General features: G+C 41.9%; 1 protein-coding gene and 1 pseudogene across 2 annotated transcripts; both read right to left on the reverse strand.

Moving 5' to 3' along the window:
* Positions 1 to 8,563: 8,563 nt before the first annotated feature.
* LOC110504306 (protein chibby homolog 1 pseudogene) lies at positions 8,564 to 9,575 on the reverse strand (annotated as a pseudogene). Its single transcript, XR_016491749.1, has one exon. The product of XR_016491749.1 is annotated as a protein chibby homolog 1 pseudogene (transcript).
* A 1,760-nt stretch (positions 9,576 to 11,335) lies between these two features.
* ltc4s (leukotriene C4 synthase) lies at positions 11,336 to 23,497 on the reverse strand. Its single transcript, XM_021584073.3, has 5 exons — positions 23,360 to 23,497; positions 22,995 to 23,094; positions 16,900 to 16,970; positions 14,094 to 14,175; positions 11,336 to 13,605 (listed from the first exon to the last, which is right to left on the reverse strand). Exons 1-5 carry the CDS (start codon positions 23,415 to 23,417, stop codon positions 13,443 to 13,445), a joined length of 474 nt encoding a protein of 157 aa, XP_021439748.1. The 5' UTR covers positions 23,418 to 23,497; the 3' UTR covers positions 11,336 to 13,442.
* Positions 23,498 to 24,360: the final 863 nt, after the last annotated feature.

Here is a 24,360-nt window from a genome sequence, read left to right on the forward strand (position 1 = left end):
TGCTGTTACTTTAAGCATTGACATGGACCCAGAACATCCAACTCCATTGTTTCTGTATGAATACTTAACGTAATTAACGACAGGAGGAAGTTAGTGAAAAACAGAAAATTAATGGAATTCAGGAAAATACCAAGACAGTACCCATTTGAAAGCTAGGAACAAATTAAGGAGTAGCTCGTGACATGTTCCATAATATATAAAAGTACAAATGTCGGCGACTCCTGCGATAGTTACTACATACAAATACATAGGAGCTAAGGAAAAGGAAGAAAACTTTTACAGACAATAACACAGCCTCAGGGAGTGTAACATAGTAAGGCCATAGGGAGATTTGGCTGTGGCTTTTGTTGTGCTCTCCTGTTCCATATAGCTGATAAGCAGAGCATGCAATAGAGACGACAGATCAGAGAGGATCTGATGGGCCATTGCTCACTTATCTCCCTGTCCTCCTCACTCCTTCCCCTCCGAAGTTGTTCCGTGTTTGTAGGCTGGCATCTGACAATACTTGTGGGGGAGACTTCCGTTGTGCTGGTAGTAGTCATCTGGTTGCCATATTTCTTGTGTGCGAGACTATGGAGCATTTCTTCCACCTTTCCCTCCCTCAAACATATACTTCCCTCTCTATCCCCCACCTCTCACTTTGGAGACCCTCGACAGAGAACAACACATACAAAACAGACACAGGTGACGACCGGGGTTAAGGTATCTAAACATCCTTGTGAAGCGAAAACAATAGGCAGTGATACTTGGAAAAACAGGAAAGTGAGTCGACGAAGCCGCAGAGAGACATTGTGGTTCCAGGGAGAAACCAGCTATTTTACTTGTTGTTGGAAGCGAGTAAACAAGAGAGCAAGGCCAAGTGCAATTTCACTGCCTCTGTCTAGTCTAGTAGCTGCTGGAGTCTATACCAGACCATAGTGATTACACACACCCACACGTGTGCGCTTATGCATGGGGAGATTCCACAACCAGCAAAGCGAACGGTGAAGAGCTTCAAAAGATAGCAGATTGAAGGGAAATGAAAGCCAGCAATTTAGGTAAATAGGGATATCATATTTCCTGCAGCTGTGTGTGAACACACACCCACACTACCCCAGTTGATTGGAAGAACACTTGCCAGACCATGTGTTACACCTCTCTGACCTCCAAAGGTGGAGTGGTTCCTGCCTTTCACTGGGTGAGTCACACAGGGTGACGACCACGGCGTACACACACAAACTGGACTGCAAACATACTGTACACACACGTGCATACACCTTGCATCCCAACACCCGGTCTTGAGAAAGACGAAGTTCACATTTCCAATTCAACACGTTTTGTACACAGACAACATTTACCACCCGTGTTATGTATTTGTAGATGGAGACACAGTACCACTGGAAAATTAGAGGTTACTCTGATACAGCAATGAGGTCACAAAATCACCACATCCCACAGAAAGCTGGGAAACTAGTGGGTGGTCACGCGGTGTGTGAACGAAGACAGAGCAGAAACTCTGACTTCCAGTCATTGGTCGAATCTAGCCTGCACTCCAAACCAGCAGTGGTGTTCAATAGGAACGAAGTGGGAGGAAAACATTTTTGATACACACACACTATAAATAAAGATAAATTCCTCTGGTTACCGCTTTGTCAATCATGTTGACAATATGTACTACATTGTTGGCTCAGGGCTCGTAAGGAAGCATTTCACTGGAAGGTCTACTGTTGTATTCGGCGCATGTGACCAATAAAATTTGATTCGACTATATTGCATGAATTCACACTCGTCCATTCAGAGTGCAGTCAGCAACCAAGCCTTTCCTACCGTCCTGTTAAGGCCCCATGACGATAGGACCAGGACCTCTTCTAAACATCCACGTAGATTAGTTATGCGCATGTGGAAAAGGATGCGCCACTCATTTGCTATTCAGCGCCATCAGAAAGTACTCACAACCTTCTTCTTTTTCCACATTGTGTTGTGTTACAGAGTTTTTTTTCACTGGCCTACAAACAATACACCATAATGTTAAAATTGCGCTTTTGGAAGAATTAATCAAAAATGAAGCTGGAATGTCATGAGTCAATAAGTATTCAACCCCTTTGTTATGGCAAGCCTACATAAGTTCAGGAGCAAACATTTGCTTCACAAGTCACTCAATAAGTTGCCTGGATTCACTCTGTGTGCAATAGTGTTTAACATGATTTTTGAATGACTACAGAACCTCATCTCTGTACACATACAATTACCTGTAAGGTCCTTCAAGCAGTGCATTTCAAACACAGACTCAACCACAAAGACCAGGGAGGTTTTCCAATGCCTCGCAAATAAGATAACCTATTGGTAGATGGGTAAAAAAATACATATACACTGAGTATCCCTTTGAGCATGGTGAAGTTATTAATTACACTGTGAAAGGTGTATCAATACATGCACTACAAAGATACAGGCGTCCTTCCGAACTCAGTTGCCGAAGTGGAAGGAAAACACTCAGGGATTTCACCTCAAGGCCAATGGTGACTAAAACATTTACAGAGTTCAATGGTTGTGATAGGAGAAAACTGAGGATGGATCAACAACATTGTAGTTACGCCACAATTACTAACCTAAATGATAGTGTGAAAAAAAAGTAAGCCTGTACAGATTAAAACATATTCAAAACATGCATCCTGTTTGCAACAAGACACTAAAGTAATAATACAAACACTTTGCAAAGCAACTCACTTTGTGTCCTGAATACAAAGTGTTGTGTTTGCACCAAACACAATACATTTCTGAGTACCACTCCCTGTTATGGGTATGCTTGTAATAGATAAGGACTAGGCAGTTTTTCAGGATAAAAAATAAACTAAACACAGGCAAAATCCTAAAATAAAACCTGGTTCAATATGCTTTCCATCAAACTCTGGGTGATGAATTCACCTTTCAGCAAAACAATAACCTCAAACGAGGCCAAATCTTACCAAGAACATAGTGCATGTTTGACTGGCCAAGTTTGAAAATCTATGGCAAGGCCTGAAAATGGTTGTCAAGCAACGATCAACAACCAATTTGACAGAGCTTGTAGAATTTATAAAAGAATAAATGGAGAAAGGTTGCACAAACCAGGAGTGCAAAGCTCTTAGAGAGAGACCCAGAAAGACTCGCAGCTTTAATCGCCGTCAAAGGTGATTCTAACATGTATCGACTCAGGGGGTTGAATCCTTATCTAACGAAGATATTAGTATTTTCTTCTCCATTATTTTTAAAAACAAAATGTTAGAATTTTTCTTCCACTGACATTGGAGTATTTAGTGTAGATCGTTAACAAAACATTTCTGATGGCAAACTCAGATATAAGGACAACAAACGCACACCACACTCAATCTGGCACACATTCAGTTTGTTCTGCATTCATATAAGGTATTGGCAGTACACTTTTCCACTTCAATTTTTTTTATTTAACCAGGCAAGTCAGTTAAGAATACATTCTTATTTACAATGACAGCCTAGTGGGTTAACTGCCTTGTTCAGGGGCAGAACGGCAGATTTTTACGTTGTCAGCTCGGGGATTCAATCCAGCAACCTTTCGGTTACTGGCCCAACGATCTAACCACTCGGCTACCTGCCGCCCCCACATGACACAACAGCCTGATAAACCACTATCCCGAAATCATTCTTCCTTGAAAAAGACATCAATACCTCGCCCACCCCACCCTCGCTTGACCAATCCCCAAGCTATGCTCCGCTACCTAAACATCCTACTTAGGGACACTTCCACCCTGAGCTTTAAGCTATTGGAGAGCTAGCCTATACACAACAACAACAGGCGATGACACGGGCCCGTTTACACCCAAACACTCAGCGGTCTGAACTCACTAACCCTCTGACTATTGTCCCACTGACATTGTTAGAACTTGGCACTTTTTGTTGACATAGCTCTTCCCCCTTGAGACCCACTCTACCCCTTCGTCCTCCCCCGTTCAACCCCCTCTCTCCTCACTGCCTCCTAGCATCCTTGAACCAGCTTCCTGCCAGAGGAAGTAGCTAAATCCCATCTGGTGGTCAGTGCCAGAAACATGACTTCCTGCAGCCGGGATGGTGGTCTTGGAACACCATTGTCAAGTGTAGACGGTGAGGGAGAGAGAGAGGTGGTGAGGGGAGAGAATGTTGTGCCAGTGCACTAATAAAGATGGCAGGGTTTTCTGCAGATGGGCGACTAACCTGTCATTTTATACAGCAAGAGTGTGTGGTTGCTCGTGCGTCATAATCATTTGAAAAATAGAATATTTTTTTATTTATTTTTTAAATCAGACCATTACTACTGTTCTTGCTGGCTTTTATTACTTAGTGCAGCACAGAGAATTTCCAATCTTACATTGACAAAATAGTCGAGTGACCACTCTAACAATGGAAATGCATATCCTCAAAGGTGGAAGGTAGGCGGCGAGATCGGGTGGGAACATTCTAGTCAATGAGGGCAGATATGCGTGTGAATAACTGACAACTCGGATATAAAATAGTTTTTCAACGTTGACGAAATGCCACGTGCGTCCACTTATATCAGTACATTCTCAACCTAAACGTTACAAAATGTCTATTCAATCAAATAAGCCTCACCTAACGATCAAATGTTTTGTTGACCAAATCTGACACGCTCTCATAGACCTCCATACAAAAACTCCCCCACTTGGTCTGCTTATCGCTGCATTCTAGCATGAACAGATTGACGGGAGTGGACCCTCTTGCGTCGCTGTCTCCGCTCTGTCCATACCCATGGGGTTCACGACACTACAGAACTTAGAGAATAAAGGCCTTAAATGTCTGTATGTACTGTATGTATCTTTGGAGCCAACACCAACTCTTGTCCAACCTGCCCTAGGCCCAGCATGTCAAATCCTAACAAAACGCTCAAAACTGACACAGCTGTTACCCCCTTCGCTTTTAGCACTAGTAACTGCTCTACCCAGGCCTTCCAGCAGCATGAAACGGAGTGGTGACTACACACTGAACAAGGCTGTGCCAAACGACAGTTCCCCACACCGTCTGTGATATTGTAACACCAGCCTGAACAATCACCCATCGCAGCCCTTGGGAACATCAGCAAAAAACCTGTGTAGCTTCATTCACCTTTGTTATGGTTCAACTGTTTTCCTTGCCGACTGCGGCGTTTGACTTCAACGGAAGAGTTCTTATTTGTGCGACGACAGAGGATGGAATCTGATATAACAGAACATGTCATAACACAACTGGAGGGGTTATAGGAAGAGGAAGGAAAAGGTTGTGCTCGACTTTTCTTTTACCTTCGTTTCCCCTGGTAACTGGATTGTGAACACATTCCCACTCATAACGACTTGTCATCAAAAATCAGTGGAAAACCTTCACAATATGGTCTTGTTGGCCTAATCTAAATGGAAGTTATCAAGAAGTACAGAAACACAAAAGCATGAGTCTTTATCATAAGTTAACAAGAAAAAGCTACACCACACACTGCCACATAAGGGTCCCATTGTCGTCCGCGTTCCTTTCTGATTAGGATCTTAACATAGATCCCCCCCCCCCCCTCCATCGTCTGCTACTGTGGAACTCCGTCATAGGGCCTAACTCTATATTGAGACACACAGGCTTACGTGTGGTGAAAATCATGTCGGCCTATTGCTTTCAATGAGTCATACAGTGATGTCAAGGGAAACTTGGGTAAGCTATTCATTGATGTCACTGGGGAACTTGGGCGATAGTCAGTTGCGCACGCCATGTCTCAATTTAAGACTTCGGCCATTGAGAGTAAACACTTTACCCACTGTCTTTTCACCTGGGGGGGTCAACACTTCCCCTCTGGCTTCCAAGTGGTGATTTAGACAACAACCAGGCCAGAGAAACAGTTTACATTAGACTCTGATCCGGTTGGCTTCTAGCCCCGACGCAACGACAGAATGTTTACCCTGACAGAGAATGGCTGACTTCCCCTGAGCAGGATACGCCATCATGCAGTATGGAGATGGAGACTGAACAATCCAAAACACAGACTCATTTTGGTCTGACTAACACACAAGTGAGAAAGGTAAGGAAACAAGAAACCTTCAGATTTTCTCTACCAATAGGTTTTGAAAAGGAAGCAATGAATCAAGGGGAAGGCCACGAGCACGGAAAGACAATTAGGAGCATGTCACAACTCTGTGTCCTACTGTATCTGTGCAGCATACGTAAGGTAATTTCTGCAACAAGTATCGTTGTTGCAATTCGTTCATGGGATGTGAATGCATGTGTAGAGTGCCATAGGGGTCAAGTGACAGGAGAGAAAGTTGTTATAGTGGTTTTACCTTGATGGGAGTGTCTAGTGAGGGGACATAAGGTCACTAGGCTAGAGGAGGCTACATGAGGATTCACAATGACAGGAAGCTACAATTATCCCCCCCCCCGATCACTGCTACTTCTACACACAAACTAAACGTCCTTGTTTATCCAAGTTACAATCTGTTCAATTGAACGGTTTCTCTCTTAATGCATGATGCACTGACACTTCGAGAAAGAGTGTGGCACTGGCACATAGCATGTCCCATTATTTCAAAATGGCTCCCTCTTGCATGTCCTCTCCATTGTTCAAAAAGTGAATCCTTGGTTTCAATTCAAGTTTGAGCATTCCACAGACAACCTATTTCTTTTAGCATCGCGGTTGATTCGATAATATTAGCTAAATATAAGACCGTTCAAACAGATGCATTCTTCACATGCCTGCAAATTGTCTCTCAATGGAGCACTTACATTCCACTTAGGATGAGAGAATGGGTTCTGTTATCTTCCAACTGAAAGCAAATGTTTATAACTGACAAAATGAGCATAAAGCTGCAGTGTAAATGATGGCGTCAACATTGGCTCATTCAGAGATCCTCACTGAACTTCTGGAGAGAGTTTGCTGCACTGAAAGTAAAGGGTGCTGAATAATTTTGCACGCCCAATTTTTCAGTTTTTTATTTGTTAAAAAAGTTTGAAATATGCAATAAATGTCGTTCCACTTCATGATTGTGTCCCACTTGTTGTTGATTCTTCACAAAAAAATACAGTTTTATATCTTTATGTTTGAAGCATGAAATGTGGCAAAAGGTCGCAAAGTTCAAGGGGGCCGAATACTTTCGCAAGGCACTGTATATATATATATATATATATATATATATTTGTATAAATGTAATGACTTAAAAGATAAATGTCTAAGTCTCTACCAGAACTGATTATGTCTTTGTCAGTCAACCTCGAGTTTTATCTGGATTTTATAAGCAATTCCTTCACTAAGAGCAGTTGAGGGCATATCAGGACCCGATCGCAGTAAACTCTGGATGAGCTGAATGTTCACAGGACTTCAGAGGAGGAAGCGCCACAGATTTTCTCCATGCTGGCACAAGCTACAAACGTTTCCTCTCTTTTTCTTCTCTCTGATTTAATATCTTTCTGCAGATGCATCCCAGTTGTTTGAGGGGGAATGGGATTACCGGTCTTTTGGGGATGCAATGTAGGACTCCCCCGGTCCACAAAGTTGGGCCCGGACGGAGCTGATGACAATGAGTCCGGAACCAGATTGTTTTTTAAAAATTGTTCCCCCCCCCCTCAAGGGGGACACAGACCCGATTGGACCCGAGTGACCAAAGATTGTTAATCAGCGAAGTTGCTCTTCTGGTTAACTAATATGTCTTTATATATATATATATATATATATATATATATGTTGGCTAGGCCTATAATTCAATAAATGCACCTTATTAGCATAAAATAAATATGCTATAAGGCTATGCAGAGCCATGGTCGGGTCCACCTGGGTCTATAAGCTGTAGTTACATAGACCTGAGACCCGATTGAACCTTGAAAGCTGCCCATTATGGTTTTGCAAAATTCCAAACAGGGTATCAATAGGGTTAGTGTGATGCACATACAGTATCAATGAGAAATGAATTATGCTTCTAAACATCAATACAATACTTGTAAATTAGATCATGATGTTTAGAATGTGTGTGTCAGCTGTGGAACACCGTGTGGAAAAGCTTCATTTCAGACAGGATGTCCATTGGCACAGATGTCTTTTTACCCACAGTTCTAAGGGAAAATAAGAGCTAATGTGACATCAGTTATGGTGTAACCACCACAGCATCTGTGCACCATACTGTTCCTGGACAAACCAGTACACAACAATAGACTAAAGGTGCTTCCAAACTGACCGAAATGACACATCCAAAACTCAGTCAAACCAATGGTGTTCAATGACAGCCATGCTTTGGGGCAAAGCAAAAGTGAAAGATATGGGACGCACTACATTTTCGTTGCACTGTCCAACTGAAAAGTTAGAGGGATCACAAATGTTTATTTTTATTTTTTTACACATAGCACATCCTGGCTAATGATCTGTGTCAGCCAATTGAAAGCGAAAAACATGGTGTCTACCGCCTCATTTCCCATCAGTCCACCACACACCCGAAAGCACTCAGCAGACAACTATGCATCAGCAGTGGTATAAAGCTGCCCTACCGCCAACACACTTGCTCTAGCAGAGGATAGAATTGCCAGTCAAATACTTATCATTCTAAAAAAAAAAAGAAAACACCAAGTCCAATGAAACAGATGACAGTCAACCTCCGTTTATTCGTCCAGCAGGAACCATTTCATCCACTTCACACAGTCCCACTGTTCTCATACATTTTTGGACTTTCTTTTAGTAGAACGTATCTGGAAGCTTGCCCTTTTCATCTGGGGTGTTTGTGGTACTGCTAGGCTGTCCTGGCTGCTCCCCTCCCCAGGATCAGAGCCCTGTAGCCGGGCTGTGGTCTCTGCCAGCATGTCCATCAGCAGTTCCACCCGGATCTTCAGGGCATTATTCTCCTCCTGTAACTCCCGGTTCTTATTCTTCAGGCGGCGGATGCGGGTTCGGTCCCCTGCCTTTGGACTCCGGCCCTTGGCCCCTTGGGGCGTCTGCTGCAACAGCCACTGGCCCTCCTGGAAGATGAAGCTGTGGCCCCCCAGGGTGAGGGCCAGGGGGCCGTAATCGGGCCCCAGCTCGGTTTCACGGGAGTTGAAGTCAAGGCAGTAGAGTGAAGAAAGGGAGGCGTCGAGCCTGGCGGGTGGGAGTTTGGGGTTCCAGTTGCCTGGGGAGCGGAGGGCCGTCGACGGGGTCCCCAGTTTATCCCACATCTCTCTGAATATGGACATCTTGGGGCGGCGCTCTGGCTCATCTCGGGTTCCTGCACCGTGTTTGCTCCTGCCCTGGTGAATCATTTAATACATTTGTCTGGGAATGTTTTACACTAATGCAGGCATGATGCATTGCACAACATTCATTTTGTGCACAAGATAACTGAAAACAGTGTTTCCATAGTCCCTAAACATCTAGGACAGGGATAGCCAACATTCCTTTCGAGGGTGTGCATGCTTTTGCTCCAACCCTGCTTTAAAAACACCTGACCACACATTATGTACAGAATGTTGCATGAATTCACAAATAAATAAAAATAATTCCTCCAAAATGTATGTATTAACAGTCAAACAGCCCCTCAATACATAAACTTGTGGTGTCCAGTTAAGAGTTCCCCCTCTGGGATACATTCAAGTGAATGTAGAAGTTCAAGTCTTGGCAAGAGAAGCACCTCATTTGACCCTCCTTTTCCATTCAGAGTGCAATCAACAACCAATTCTTCCCTAACATCCTATTAAGGCCCCATGACGATAGGACCAGGACCTCTTCTAAACATCCACATAGTTTAGTTAAATTTATTTGCAACAAAGAAAACCTGCACACCAAGTATCTTAAAGAGAGTTGGTCAGCCCTGATCTGATTCGAACTAGAGGCGTCCCTACAGACCAGGGGTCGATCCCGGGCTGCATCACAACCGGCCATGATCAGGAATCCCATAGGGGCGGCGCACAATTGGCACAGCGCCATCAGGATTAGTGGATGCTTTGGCCTGGGGGGGGGCTTCACTTGGCTCATGGCGCTCTAGCGACTCCTTGTGGCAAGCAGGGAGCCTGTAGACTGACCTCGTTGTCAGTTGAACGGTGTTTCCTCCGACACATCGGTGCGGCTGGCTTTCGGTTTAAGCGGGTGGGTGTTAAGTAGCGCGGTTTGGCGAGTCATAATTCGGAGCAAGCTTGACACAACCATCGCCTCCCGAGCCCGTTGTGGAGTTGTAGCGGTGAGACAAGATCAAAGTTGGGGAAAGGAAAAAAAATGTTATAAAAAAAAGAATACCACAGATGGAGATGAAGACTTAATCATAAACTTACCCACTCCTCCTGCCACTCCTCTCTGATGCTTTTCATGCTTCAAGGTGTTTAGCACCTTGGGTTTGAGAAAATAACTTTATAAATATGACTTATTATTCTGTTATGGTACGGAATCTTTGCACATCACCATAGCAACGGCATGGAAATGTTGGAGGACAATGACATTTAGAATCATTCCAGTGTACAGCAAGACTCCGGGATAGTAATAATCCTAAATTACATTTTGTATAATTATTTTCATAGCAATCTTAAAGTGCTTTAAAAGGCAAAAAAAAACAACCCAACAAGGAATACATCATGAGTAGCCTAGCTATAGCTAGGTCAAACAATAGAGGCCAAATCTTTGAGCGCATGCATCTTCCAAAGATGGAGGGACAGTTCATGGTTTGATCAGAGGAAGGATGATGGTTCAGCTACTGGACTTCTCCTTCACAATGTATGGCACTCTCTTGGTGCCATACAGCAGCTCTGAGCACCAGAAAGCTCACCCATACAGTACAGTGTCATAGCCAGTCGTCCTCACTACGAGCCCTCTGCCTCAGCACTGCATCTTCCATTCCTCTCAAGCTTCAGGGGACTCTTCAAATCTATGATTTCAAAAGATCAGGAACCAGCAGACAGGTCAAACGAAAAAGCTGGTCCAGTGTCAATGCATCATTTGAATAAACAAACAAACAATTAGCCAGCTAGCCAAGCCAAGAACAGGTGACCTGCCAGTCCAACTGCAAATATGTGGGTCAAAACCACCAGAAATAAGCAATATTTTTTTTAAATCCAAAAAGAAGTCAAATTTAACAAACCCTTACAAACAATTTAAAATGTCCATATTTACAGGATAAATATAGTATTACTCCACTGTGAAGACTATCCAGATGTAACAGAAGCTGTGTTGTATCCCCTCATCTTCAATTGAACCATATGTTAAAGGTACCATATGGTACCATATGCTCTGTGTGGTTATCGTCTTTTCCTAAAACTAAATCAGATTGTCCCCAAATGACAAACGGGTAAAGCTGAAGGATTTGAGGAGCCCAAACACATTAGTGTTCCATATGTGCATAGGTCTCAAATTATTTCAAATTTCTACCCAACTTCAATACAAATAGAATAACTAATGTTTAACATTCACAAAGTCAGTTGCTTTATTTATGAAGACACAATTTCAATACAAAGTAAATGAGTGCAAATTAACATCTCACCAAAGATTATTTTCAAATAAAAATTTACAGATGCGCAGATATCAATTATCAACAGTAATCCAAATGATTTTTTTTTCTTGAGGTTTAACACTAAGATCCAGCACAGATCACTGGGCCATACAACATAAACTAAATAACCAATGGAAAACAGGGGATTCCAAAAACCATTTCACACAATATACATGTGTTGTCATTAAAGGCCCAGTGCAATCAAAAATCTGTTTACCTTACCCAAAATAAAATGGTCAGTTAACATGCACAGAATTTGGCCCATTTAATCGTTAAAATGTATAGTATCTTTCTTTAGGTGAGATGGCATTTTAGGTCCAGATAATGACATCAGAATTTGATTATTCTGACCAATGACCAGTCATATTTTATTTGCATGTGTATCCTCCTACTTTGAATGGGTACGCGGGGTAGGATAGAGAAAGTCTAGACCAGGGATGGGCAACTTCGATGGGGGTGAGGGCCACAAAAAATCAGAACTCATCATGGGAGGCCATAGTGGCTCGTGGGTCTGCATACCCGGACATGCAGTCAGAGCAGACCCTAGCCATTGAGGCCCTAAGCAAAATTTGCAGTTTTAAAGCAAGTTTGCTGAAAATCTACATATTTTGCAATTGAGTGGAGAGAAGATTTAGCCATTTTATAAATAATTTCATGCAATTCTACTCATTTTGCCATGGGGCAGAGAAAAATTTGCAGTTTTACAGCTAACTTACTGCAATTCTACACATTTTGTATTTGAGTGGAGAGAAATGTTTGGTAATTCAACCATGATTAACGCAAGTTTAGATCGCAACAATCTTTTCTTTGGTCTTTGGAAATTGGTCCGCGGGCCTACAAAGGGAGGGCTGGGGCACCAGTTGCCCATCCCTGGTCTAGATGATTCTAGCCACCAATCAGGGCTGAGTATGTAAAGATCTTTACATTTTTATCAACACACCCACAATATCAGACTGAACATTTCAATGGGAAAAAGAGACCCTGGGAAATAAATTATAAATATATTGAGTTATTTTCAATAGATGAACAGATTTAGACATACAATGATTTCAAAATAAAATAAGCATGGGGCTTTAACATTGTTTGGATGCATCAGCACACATACGACAGTCTAAGCACATTTTTTCAGTAAAAAAAATTGCATGCTAATTTTATAAGGACATGTGGATAATTTATATACTTTTAACCTTCTACAGTAACCTAATAGTAGACCAGTGAAGTAAGATTACATTTTATTATTTTGCAATAATGACAGCAAGGGAGTTGCTTTTTCCACAAGCCTTTTTCTCATGGCAAATTAATGAGACTAAACACACTGACTAGCTAGCACACTAGTCAGACAGCACACTGGACAACTAAATAAAATGCTTAGGCCTATATTCTGTCTAAATTGAAAAACACTTAGGCCTACTGGAGTTGCAAGGTGGTTTGCTAAATGAAGGACTACAAGCGCAATTTGAGCTGCGACTCACGCTACCCAAACAGGTGCTTCTTTCAAATCAATATCACTGTTCGCTTAATAGTATGAGTAATCCACTTAATAGTATGAGATGAGACATACAGTTAACAGCATTAGAAAGCTTAAATGTTTCCCTTCTTAACCATTAGATACCCACATTTGGCAGGTGTTTTCTTTTGGCTGTGTTTGATATGAGCTATCACTTGGACTGCAGGTTTTTGGAAAAGATGAAACTTTACTAATTAATGAATAGGCCTACCCTGTTTTTTTTCATCAAAACAATGGTTTTTGTTCCATATTTCAGTCTGAAACATGCCTTGGTTTAGGGGGACTGTAACCTTAATGGCACACAAGCAGTTGGTAAAATAGCCTACGATAGGCCTAGACCGGACACTTCTATTATTTCAAACCTGCAGCTCAAGGTTGGAACACATCTTTCCCTACTTCAATCAACCATTCCATTTAGTTGTCTTGATTTGGAAATGAAGGTAGCTTGTCTACAGTTGTCAGTGTATCCCATCATCTCTCCTTTAAGCGCTGCTCCTCCTGCTCATCCCTTATAGTCCCCCACCCTCTTCCTCAGTTAGGTCGAGGACAGAGCTGGCGAGCTGCTTCAGGTCCAGATCCAGGTAGAACCGACACATAGAACCCAGAATCCCCAGGGCGGAGAACCCAATCAGAACCCACAGAACCTTGGCACTGAAATACAGAGGGGCTAGTCTGGGAAGAGCAAGAAAGAGAAAATAAAAGTCTCAGCAATGCATTGCATAATAATAAAGAAACAATGACTATTGATATCGTTGGTTTGGAATATTGGTATATTGACTAAACACAACCAAATTAATTTGTACAGAATACAAGATTCAACTTTTCTAAAAAAAGAAAAAATCCTATGGGACAGATACAGGGAAAGTGACAGTTGAGAAAATGTTCAGATAATAGAAAACAGACCACCCCATTTTGACAACTCTGCAAAAAGAAGGCTCTGGTATCCACATGTAGAAGACACCTGCTGCTATTAATTATGAGGGAACAATGATTCTGACCCTATACTTCAAAATGAAAATCACTCCTTACTCTCTTTCTTGAGAATCAATTATCTAATGTCAGACATGTAATGCCAAGGAACATAACGATGATCTGCAATGCCAAGAAATGAGGCATAATTATAGGAACAGGCCCCGGGGGACAGACCGATAGGTCATTACCGTCCATGTGCCGATTTAGCATAGCCCCTGAAGTACTGGTAGCGCCCGTACAGGTATAGGAGTCCACATAGTGCTGACAGACCTAGGTGATGAAGAAAAAAATATCATAATTTAGCAATTAAAAGGGAAATCTGGGAATTAAACAACAAAGCGGTCACTCCGCCACTTCTTTCAGTAAACAGCTGAGGGATGGGGGCAGGAGAAACCACTCTCAAATTCATATATGGAGCTATGGATGCAAGGACTGACCATCCATGATATTAAAAGAACAGTTTTAATCATATTTTGTGGCTTTACAGTGTTTGTTAACAATTACATACTTCAAACAATGGAGTAAAACAAGCTTATTTTATTGAGTTGGGTTGTGATGGAGTGAGACAGTTGAACTAAGCTCATGAGACATTTGTAAGTTATACTCTTCAAGAATCAATGGCTATGTATCGGTTATATTTGTATTCCAAGTCAATAGACCGTGCCTGTCAGAGATTGGCGGTATTTCTGTTACATGTATTTGAAATACATATTTAATGGCTTTTGAAATATGTCATTTTTGTTAATGGCCTGAACTAGAATCCAATGCATTTCGTAACAAGATTAGTATATTTTCAAAATAGTTTTCTATAACCATTTTTTACAGCGACTCACAATTGTGGCGTCCCGGCATCGGTATCAGAAGTCTAATTGCACTATGGTGTGATAAGGGTGTCTGCTAAATGACCAAAACGTAAATGTTAAAATGAACACCTGCAAAGCATGTTCAGTATTACTCTCATTAGCTCCTCCCCCAAAACAAAGGCCAATAATAAATACCCAGTGTGCTTTGCAATTGTTCATTTTTACATGTACAGTTTGTTCATTTAGCAGACACTCTTATCCAGAGCGACTTAGTCAGCTAAGGTTGATAAACAACCAAAGATCAGTTATTTATAGCAAGTCATTTCCCCCCCCCCCCCCCCCCCATTACTGAGAATGTTGTTGCAGTGAAGGCATGTTAGAAAATGCTTGAATATACAAAATACCTATATTTCATCTAGATCCAATACAAAATGATTTAGCTTTTTATTTTTGATACATTGGTATCATTAGAGTATTAGAGTATCTTGTAAAAACATATGTTTATATACACTGCTCAAAAAAATAAAAGGGAACACTTAAACACAATGTAACTCCAAGTCAATCACACTTGTGAAATCAAACTGTCCACTTAGGAAGCAACACTGATTGACAACCAATTGCACATGCTGTTGTGCAAATGGAATAGACAACAGGTGGAAATTATAGGCAATTAGCAAGACACCCCCAATAAAGGAGTGGTTCTGCAGGTGGTGACCACAGACCACTTCTCAGTTCCTATGCTTCCTGGCTGATGTTTTGGTCACTTTTGAATGCTGGCGGTGCTTTCACTCTAGTGGTAGCATCAGACGGAATCTACAACCCACACAAGTGGCTCAGGTAGTGCAGCTCATCCAGGATGGAAAATCAATGCGAGTGTCCAGAGCATGGAGGCACAACCAGGAGACAGGCCAGTACATCAGGAGACGTGGAGGAGGCCGTAGGAGGGCAACAACCCAGCAGCAGGACCGCTACCTCCACCTTTGTGCAAGGAGGAGCACTGCCAGAGCCCTGCAAAATGACCTCCAGCAGGCCACAAATGTGCATGTGTCTGCTCAAACGGTCAGAAACAGACTCCATGAGGGTGGTATGAGGGCCCGACGTCCACAGGTGAGGGTTGTGCTTACAGCCCAACACCGTGCAGGACGTTTGGCATTTGCCAGAGAACACCAAGATCGGCAAATTCGCCACTGGAGACCTGTGCTCTTCACAGATGAAAGCAGGTTCACACTAAGCACGTGACAGAGTCTGGAGACGCAGTGGAGAATGTTCTGCAGCCTGCAACATCCTCCAGCATGACCGGTTTGGCGGTGGGTCAGTCATGGTGTGGGGTGGCATTTCTCTGGCGAGTCCTCCACGTGCTCGCCAGAGGTAGCCTGACTGCCATTAGATATGACATCCTCAGACCCCTTGTGAGACCATATGCTGGTGCGGTTGGCCCTGGGTTCCTCCTAATGCAAGACAATCCTAGACCTCATGTGGCTGGAGTGTGTCAGCAATTCCTGCAAGAGGAAGGCATTGATGCTATGGACTGGCCCGCCCATTCCCCAGACCTGAATCCAATTGAGCACATCTGGGACATCATGTCTCGCTCCATCCACCAACGCCACGTTGCACCACAGACTGTCCAGGAGTTGGCGGATGCTTTAGTCCAGGTCTGGGAGGAGATCCCTCAGGAGACCATCCGCCACCTCATCAGGAGCATGCCCAGGCGTTGTAGGGAGGTCATACAGGCACGTGGAGGCCACACACACTACTGAGCCTCATTTTGACTTGTTTTAAGGACATTACATCAAAGTTGGATCAGCTTGTAGTGTGGTTTTCCACTTTCATTTTGAGTGTGACTCCAAATCCAGACCTCCATGGGTTGATAATTTGATTTCCATTGATAATTTGTGTGATTTTGTTGTCAGCACATTCAACTATGTAAAGAAAAAAAGTATTTAATAAGAATATTTCATTCATTCAGATCTAGGATGTGCTATTTTGGTGTTCCCTTTATTTTTTTTGAGCAGTGTATCTTTTGCCCATCTCTGCCTGTCGTCAAACATAAAATCTTCTTTTCATTTCCTCAATGGAAGTCAACTTGACTCAAAGAGGAAGTCACTATAAAAACATTCAGTGAAATTGTCAGAAAAGGCATGGGGCTCTGTGGGTGCACTGAAGCAGCAGAGAATGTATTTTGGGTGCCTACCTTGGCTGAAGAAGAGTCCAGACACCCATAGGATGATGATGAAGATCGGGAAATATTCAGAGCAGTTGGCTCTAAAAGAAACAAAACACAAAAATCCGTCCAAGAGCCAAGAACCATTGAAAAATACATAGCAAGCACATATGGGCAATTCTACAAATGCGGCAGCTTTTAGGCAAACATTAAATCCATTTTTCTTGACCAAGGTGGCAAATGTGGTTGCTTTTGGGCATGCCATTTCTGATTATAACATTTTTCTTGACCAAATTATCTTGCAATGTATTTGGGTAAATATTCCTGGGTTCGAACAGACAGTTGTAAGTCAAATTCAAGGACTTTCAAGTACTAATATTTATTTTCAAGGACCATCAAGTTGTAATAGCTCCTCTCATGCAAGTTTCTAGTCGCCACCAGATGGCATTATATCGCCACAACCTCATGATTATTATTGTTACTATTCATCATCACCTTACAAGTTCTACTCAATGCGTGTTTCACTACTTGTTTACTACATACATGATGGTAAGTCAGTATTGATGTTGACTGATTTCCTTATATGAACTGTAAACAGTAAAATCTTTGAAATTGTTGCATGTTGCGTTTATATTTTTTTCAGTGTACATGAAATTGTCTTTATTTCACACGAGATGTTTAGGTCCCACAGGCTGTCCCAACATGTCATGAAAGTGAATTACCGACAGCGTAAAGGGCCCTCTAAAATGATGCATTCTATACCCATTTGAAGAGAAACAAGTTCATGTGTTTGATAAAATAAAATATTCTCTCAGGGAACCCTATTTAAATTTTAGGGGACCCCACATGGGACCCATTCTGTTAAAAGTCCCCAAAGCGCACACTTTCCTGGGTCACTCGTCTTCAGTTCGCTGCAGCTAGCGACTGGAACAAACACTCAATACGGGACAGTTTGATCTCAATCTCTTCATTCCGACTCAACCGTGGGCACTGACAATTGTGGCGGCTTCGCGTTATGTATTGTCTCTACCTTCTTGCCCTTTGCTGTTGTCGGTGCCAAATAATGTCTTAGGTCGCCATGTAGTGTTGTCTCTTGTCGTGATGTGTGTTTTGTCCTGTATTTTTAATATCAGCCCCTGTCCCCGCAAGAGGCCTTTTGGTAGGCCGTAATTGTAAATACAAATGTGTTAACTGACATGCCAAGGTAAATAAAACCACTGTACAACTAACCTCTCTCCCTGCTTGCTTCAATGCTTCCTCTGTGTCTCATTTTCCTCCATTGCAGCCCGACTCACCATTGTCTCACTACTCGCTAGAAAGAAAATGTGTTTTGTTACGACAATGTATAGCCCATCTTTTGATTTTAGCTAGCTAACTTAATTTCAGTCAACTGCTCCTGCTGAGGCCAGGCACCGTTCAACGTTAGCTTACAACTGCATCCTTCTAACCAGCTAGTCATAGCCAGGTAACGTTAGCTAGCGAGGTAACAATAGAGTCCTTGAGCTACCTAACTAGGTAGACTGACTAGAGTGTTGTACACTCATTTTCCGAGAGTCAATGCTTTTGTTTGGGGAAGTATGTTGACACGGCAAGAGTCGAGGGAGGCTAAAAAAATTCCCACTGTCAGCGGCGTCTCACTGCTACTTTCCCACACTGGTCTGGAATAAGGTAGTTAGGTATTTTTAACATCCGTTTATGTCGTGGTCGGAATTTCTCGTTGGGCAGAGTAGTGAATGAATGCGACGCTAACAAGGAAAATCCGGGGGAGCAGGCTTGCTAAAAAAAATATAAAAAAATGAACCTTTATTTAGGCAAGTCAGTTAAGAACACATTCTTATTTATTTACAATGACGGCCTACATAACGAGCAGATGGCTCCACTCGTTTGCAGAGCTCTACCTATACAGTGTTTGTCAGTTTGTCAGATCAAGAAGGCTTCTGAGCGTTGATCAAAGCTGGGAACGCAATAATAAGTGGGTAAATGATAATTAATAAAATAAAAAGTGTGTAAACGGCGTTTACCCTCTACTACATCACTGGCTGAGTCTGGCAATGATCATGGGTGCACCTCAGCCACGCTCAAAGTCCTAAACGATATAACCGCCATCGATAAGAGACAATACTGTGCAGCTGTTTTCATTGACCTGGCCAAGGCTTTCGAGACTGTCAATAGCCACATTCTTATCAGCAGACTCAACAGCCATTGTTTCTCAAATGACTGCCTCGCCTGGTTCACCAACTACTTCTCAGACAGAGTTCAGTATGTCAAATCGGAGGGTCTGTTGTCTGGACCTCTGGCAGTCTCTATGGGGTGCCACAGGGTTCAATTCTCAGACAGACTATTTTCTCTGTACACATCAACAATTTCGCTCTAGCTGCTAGTGATTCTCTGATCCACATCTATGCAGACGACACCATTCTGTATACTTCTGGCCTTTCTTTGGACAATGTTAATAACTAACCTCCAGACGAGCTTCAATGCCATACAACTCTCCTTCCGTGGCCTCCAACTGCTCTTAAATGCAAGTAAAACTAAATGCATGCTTTTCAACCAATCGCTGCCCGCACCTGTCCGCCTCACTACTCTGGACGGTTCTGACTTAGAATATGTGGACAACTACAAATACCTAGGTGTCTGGTTAGACTGTAAACTCTCCTTCAAGACTCACATTAAACATCACCAATCCAAAATTAAATCTAGAATCGGCTTCCTATTTCGCAACAAAGCATCCTTCACTCATGCTGCCAAACACACCCTTGTAAAACTGACTATCCTGCCAATCCTCGACTTTGGCGATGTCATTTACAAAATAGCCTCCAACACTCTACTCAGCAAATTGGATCACAGTGCCATACGTTGTCACCAAAGCCCCATATACTACCCACCATTGCCACTGCTGGCCCTCGCTTAATATTCGTCACCAAACCCACTGGCTCCAGGTCATCTATAAGTCTTTGCTAGGTAAAGCCCCGTCTTATCTCAGCTCACTGGTCACCATAGCAGCACCCACCCGTAGCACATGCTCCAGCAGGTATATTTCACTGGTCACCCCCAAAGCCAATTCCTCTTTGAACACCTTTCCTTTCAGTTATCTGCTGAACGAACTGCAAAAATCACATAAGCTGGAGACTCATATATCCCTCACCAACTTTAAGCACCAGCTGTCGGAGCAGCTCACAGATCACTGCACATAGACCATCCCCAAACTGTTATTTATTTCAGAAATGTTTGCTCCTTTGCACCCCAGTATCTCTACTTGCACATTCATCTTCTGCACATCTACCACTCCAGTGTTTAATTGCTAAATTGTAATTATTTCGCCACTATGGCCTATTTATTGCCTTTACCTCCCTCATCTTACCTAATTTGCACACACTGTATATAGACTTTTTTTTCTATTGCGTTATTGAGTGTGTTTGATTATTCGATGTGTAACTGTGTCGTTTGTGTCGCACTGCTTTGCTTTATCTTGGCGAGGTCGCAGTTGTAAATGAGAACTTGTTCTCAACTAGACTACCTGGTTAAATAAAGATGAAATAAAATAAATAAAAAAGTAAAAATAAATATTCTGCCAGGCAGACTTAAATCTATATTTTACAAAAATATAAACGCAACCAGAACAATTAACAGTTTGACAGAGTTATGGTTCATAAGGAAATCAGTCAATTGAAATAAATGTATTAGGTCCAAATCTATGGATTTCACATGACTTGGGAGGGCATAGGCCCACCCATTTGGGAGCCCAGCCAATCAGAATTGGTTATTCCCCACAAAATGGCTTTATGCCTCCCGGATGGCGCAGTGTTCTAAGGCACTACATCGCAGTGCCAGCTGTGCTACCGGAGACTCTGGGTTTGAGCCCAAGCTCTGTCGCAGCCAGCCGCGACCGGGAGGTCAATGGGGCGACACACAATTAGCCTAGCGTCGTCCGGGTTAGGGAGGGTTTATGGTAGAGTAATTATGATTAAATCCTCTGGAAACAGCTCTAGTGGACATTCCTGCAGTCAGCATGACAATTGCACATTTCTTCAAAGCGTGAGACATTGTGGCATTGTGTGGACTTTTACTGTCCCCAGCACAAGTTAATTACAATTTAGCAATTAAACACTGGAGTGATAGATGTGCAGAAGATGAATGTGCAAGTAGATACTGGGGTGCAAAGGAGCAAACATTTTTTAAATAAATGATCATGCTGTTTAATCAGTTTCTTGATATGCCACACCTGTCAGGTGGATGGATTATCTTGGCAAAGGAGAAATGCTCACTAACAGGGATGAAAAACAAATTTCAAGTACCAACTTCAGAAAATGTCAGATTTTCAAGGTATTCCAGTACTTGAATTTCAGAGTGCCAAATTCAAGTACTTTAAGAACCTCAAAACACCTTTGACTAAATATGTGTGTAGTTTTAGTCAAGAATTAGAACAAGGACTTTCTGTTCCTTGTTAGAAACAAATGGAGCTATCGTCAGACTGGCTGGAATACTGTGTTCCTTACAGGACATTCTGTCCCCACTCAGGGAGGGAGAGACCTTGGGCTTGTAGTAGATTGTTTCTTCTCACACTATGTTGCCATTGTATCTGAGGGACATTTCTGATGAAATGTGAGGTATTTAGACCAATGTACCGGAAATGATAAGGATAGCTCTCGAGAATAAACGTCACTGACTATTTTTGACTGGTCTGTTTCATTTCCCCCAGAACCTTACAAACTCTGGGTACAGACTGAGTATTTTAATTGAAGTTCAGTTCATGAACCCTGAGAAGTTTTTAATATTCAAGCACTCTTTTTGGTTGGTTCAATTCCAATGACCATAAGGGGTTGTTATTGGCCCCGCTTGCAGACATGGGGAGATCGCGAATGTCAGGTCTCACCAGTATGAACATGTAATGCAAGGGGTAGGAGTGTGGTATATTGCATGTCGCAACACGGAGTGCCTGGACACATCCCTTAGCCATGGTATATTGGTCATATACCACCAACCTCCCTGAGATGCCTTATTGCTATTATAAACTGGTTACCAATGTAATTAGAGGAGTAAAAATGTATGGTTCTCTCATACCTGTGGTATATGGTCTGATATACCATGGCTGTCAGCCAATCAGCATTCAAGGCCTCTGACCATCCAGTTTATAAACATGAGATAATCTATGAGCAGAATTACTATTTTTTACCTCAATTAGCCACGAAATCCCTCATTTGAAAGACTGTTTTTCTAACCCTTTTCCATCTACATGGGCCAGCCCCCAAGCAATTAGAGTTCTGAGCTTCGGGCCCTCTCCATTTGAGTGACAGCTAGTAAGGTTGCACACACAGCAGAGCGAGAGGCAGGGCAATGACATGCTACACATGTATGATGTAGTACACCATTTTCGGGTACCACTTTTGGCTCATGAGCGCTACTTTCATAACTCTGGCTATAAAAGTACACAAGTACCTGAGAATCTTTTTTTTAAAGAAAATTAATGTATACAAATTATGAATGTTTGAGCAACAGTATCGACTTATTGATGAATATTAATACATATTTTCCGTTTCTGGAATAAAAGTTTTTTTTTTTAAATGGAAGGGGTAAGTCACGTTCTGAAAACTGTATTCTATTTTAATAATTTTACAATGTGTACACGTTTCCTGTACATTCCTGATTTATACATGTGGGTATATGTACCTGTTAGGGACTGAGGGGCTTTCTGGGATGTGGCATATGATTGCTGTATATAAATAAGTGTGTTAGCTAGCTAGCATGCACCGATGTAATAGTCACATAAACTCACTGCTAACACGGTTGTTATCATGCCACAGATTTGACCATCGACAGCCATCAACATCATTAAGCCCTGCACAACTAACGTGCTGTTTCCTATTTAAATCACAGATAATAAATAACGCTCAACTGGGACCACTGGCTGGGGTGATTTCTTCGAACTAATAAACAACTCAAGGAGAGCACGATTAACATCGGTTACATCTGCATGTCACCCGCTAAGTAGTGGGGGATATTTATCAAGTGTCAATTTCTGAGTGCAGGTGAAGGACAACTTAATACTAAAATTATATTTGGGGAAATGAAGTAAAGAAATCGGTATTAATTGCAGACATTTGTCATTTCAGATCTAGCAGACGTACTGAGCTCTGAAGACTCTCTCAAACTCTGGAGGCCCTGAGGTGCTGGGTGGGGAGACAGAGTACTTGCGTCTGGCGTAAATCACCTGTAGAGAGAAGTAAGCTACAACAAAAACACACATCACAAAATCCATGCTATAAAAATCTGAAAAATAGTTTCCCCACACACTTCTTGACAAGGAAATTGTACCAACACTCAAAAGGATCAGATCTTTTGATAAGATATGCATTTTCTGCCACAGGTTAACATTTACAATGTTACATACATTGTAATACAAGTTCACTTAATTACTAGAACTATGATAATGACCACAGGTTTATCATAAAAGCACAGCACTTTTTATAGAAAGAAAATATGATCAACTTACCTTGCTCTAACACGCCCAACACCGTTACTCCTGCAATGAGCACTACCTGATCCAGCATGTCTTCGAGCTAAAAGTGACTCTCCTTTCAACCTGGTGTTCAGATGCAAACTGTTTCTCTGACTGAGTAACCATTAGGTGTCAACTCAGGGGAGAGGCGGCAACTTCCTGATTTGAGTTGCCTTTATCATTAGGGTAATTTATTATCTAATGGGATACTTCTGTTGGTAACCAGGGGTGATTTAAAAAAGAAAAATTGCAAAACTTTTATTCTGGATCAGAATGATCTCGATTCTGTAATCCTCTTTTAAGCTATCCAGGATCAGATCGATGTGGCTGTTAATAAAATCGTCTCATTCTGATCCAGATACCACAATATCAAGATCACATAATACAGCTTTTCAGAGCTTTGAACAGGATTACTTACGCCTTGCCCTCAACCGGACAGGTTATGGTACTACTTCTACACTGTCATAGGGAAAGATAGTGTAAACTACACAAATAAAGGTAAATTTTTTTTTTTTTTTAAGTGCCTGTATATCACTTAAAAAGTACACACATTTGAAACTTCTTAAATGTAGCCTAGCAACTGACCACATACTTATACTGCGGTCAATTTAACATAATAAACATTTAGTTATCAGATGTAAGAAAGTAATTATATATTTTTAACTTCACTTTAGTCGGACATTTCTTGGTTGTTGTGCCTTTCACCCTTCTACGTACACCCTGAATCCACCCTTCAAGTGGGATCAAGATCATCCTGAATTTCAGCTTCAAAACTATCCTAATCAGTACCTTAAGTTTTGAAAAATGCAAAAACATAATTTAATCCTGATTGAAAGGTCAGATTAGACTACCAAATATGAATTCCTATCCAGGGGATCAGCATCTCATTTTTACATTTTGAAAAACCCAATTCTAACAATTAATCCTAACCTATTGCCAAAATCCAAATCCGTTAACTTTTGAAGAATTGGACGCACATGATAGCCATACATGAT

The sequence above is a fragment of the Oncorhynchus mykiss genome, chromosome 25 (genome assembly GCF_057628025.1).
Source record: "Oncorhynchus mykiss isolate SJ-2025 chromosome 25, ASM5762802v1, whole genome shotgun sequence".
In the NCBI taxonomy this organism is placed as follows: domain Eukaryota; kingdom Metazoa; phylum Chordata; class Actinopteri; order Salmoniformes; family Salmonidae; genus Oncorhynchus; species Oncorhynchus mykiss.

Bases quoted from the DNA above. Each gene is read 5' to 3' on its own strand.
- ltc4s (XM_021584073.3), bottom strand. From the start codon at position 23,417: ATGCTGGATCAGGTAGTGCTCATTGCAGGAGTAACGGTGTTGGGCGTG. The intron at 23,095-23,359 runs GTAAGTTGATCA...TTTTTGTTGTAG, and splicing joins GTTGGGCGTGTTAGAGCAAG to CTTACTTCTCTCTACAGGTG. The intron at 13,606-14,093 runs GTAATGACCTAT...TGCTCTTCCCAG, and splicing joins GCTAAATCGGCACATGGACG to ACTAGCCCCTCTGTATTTCA.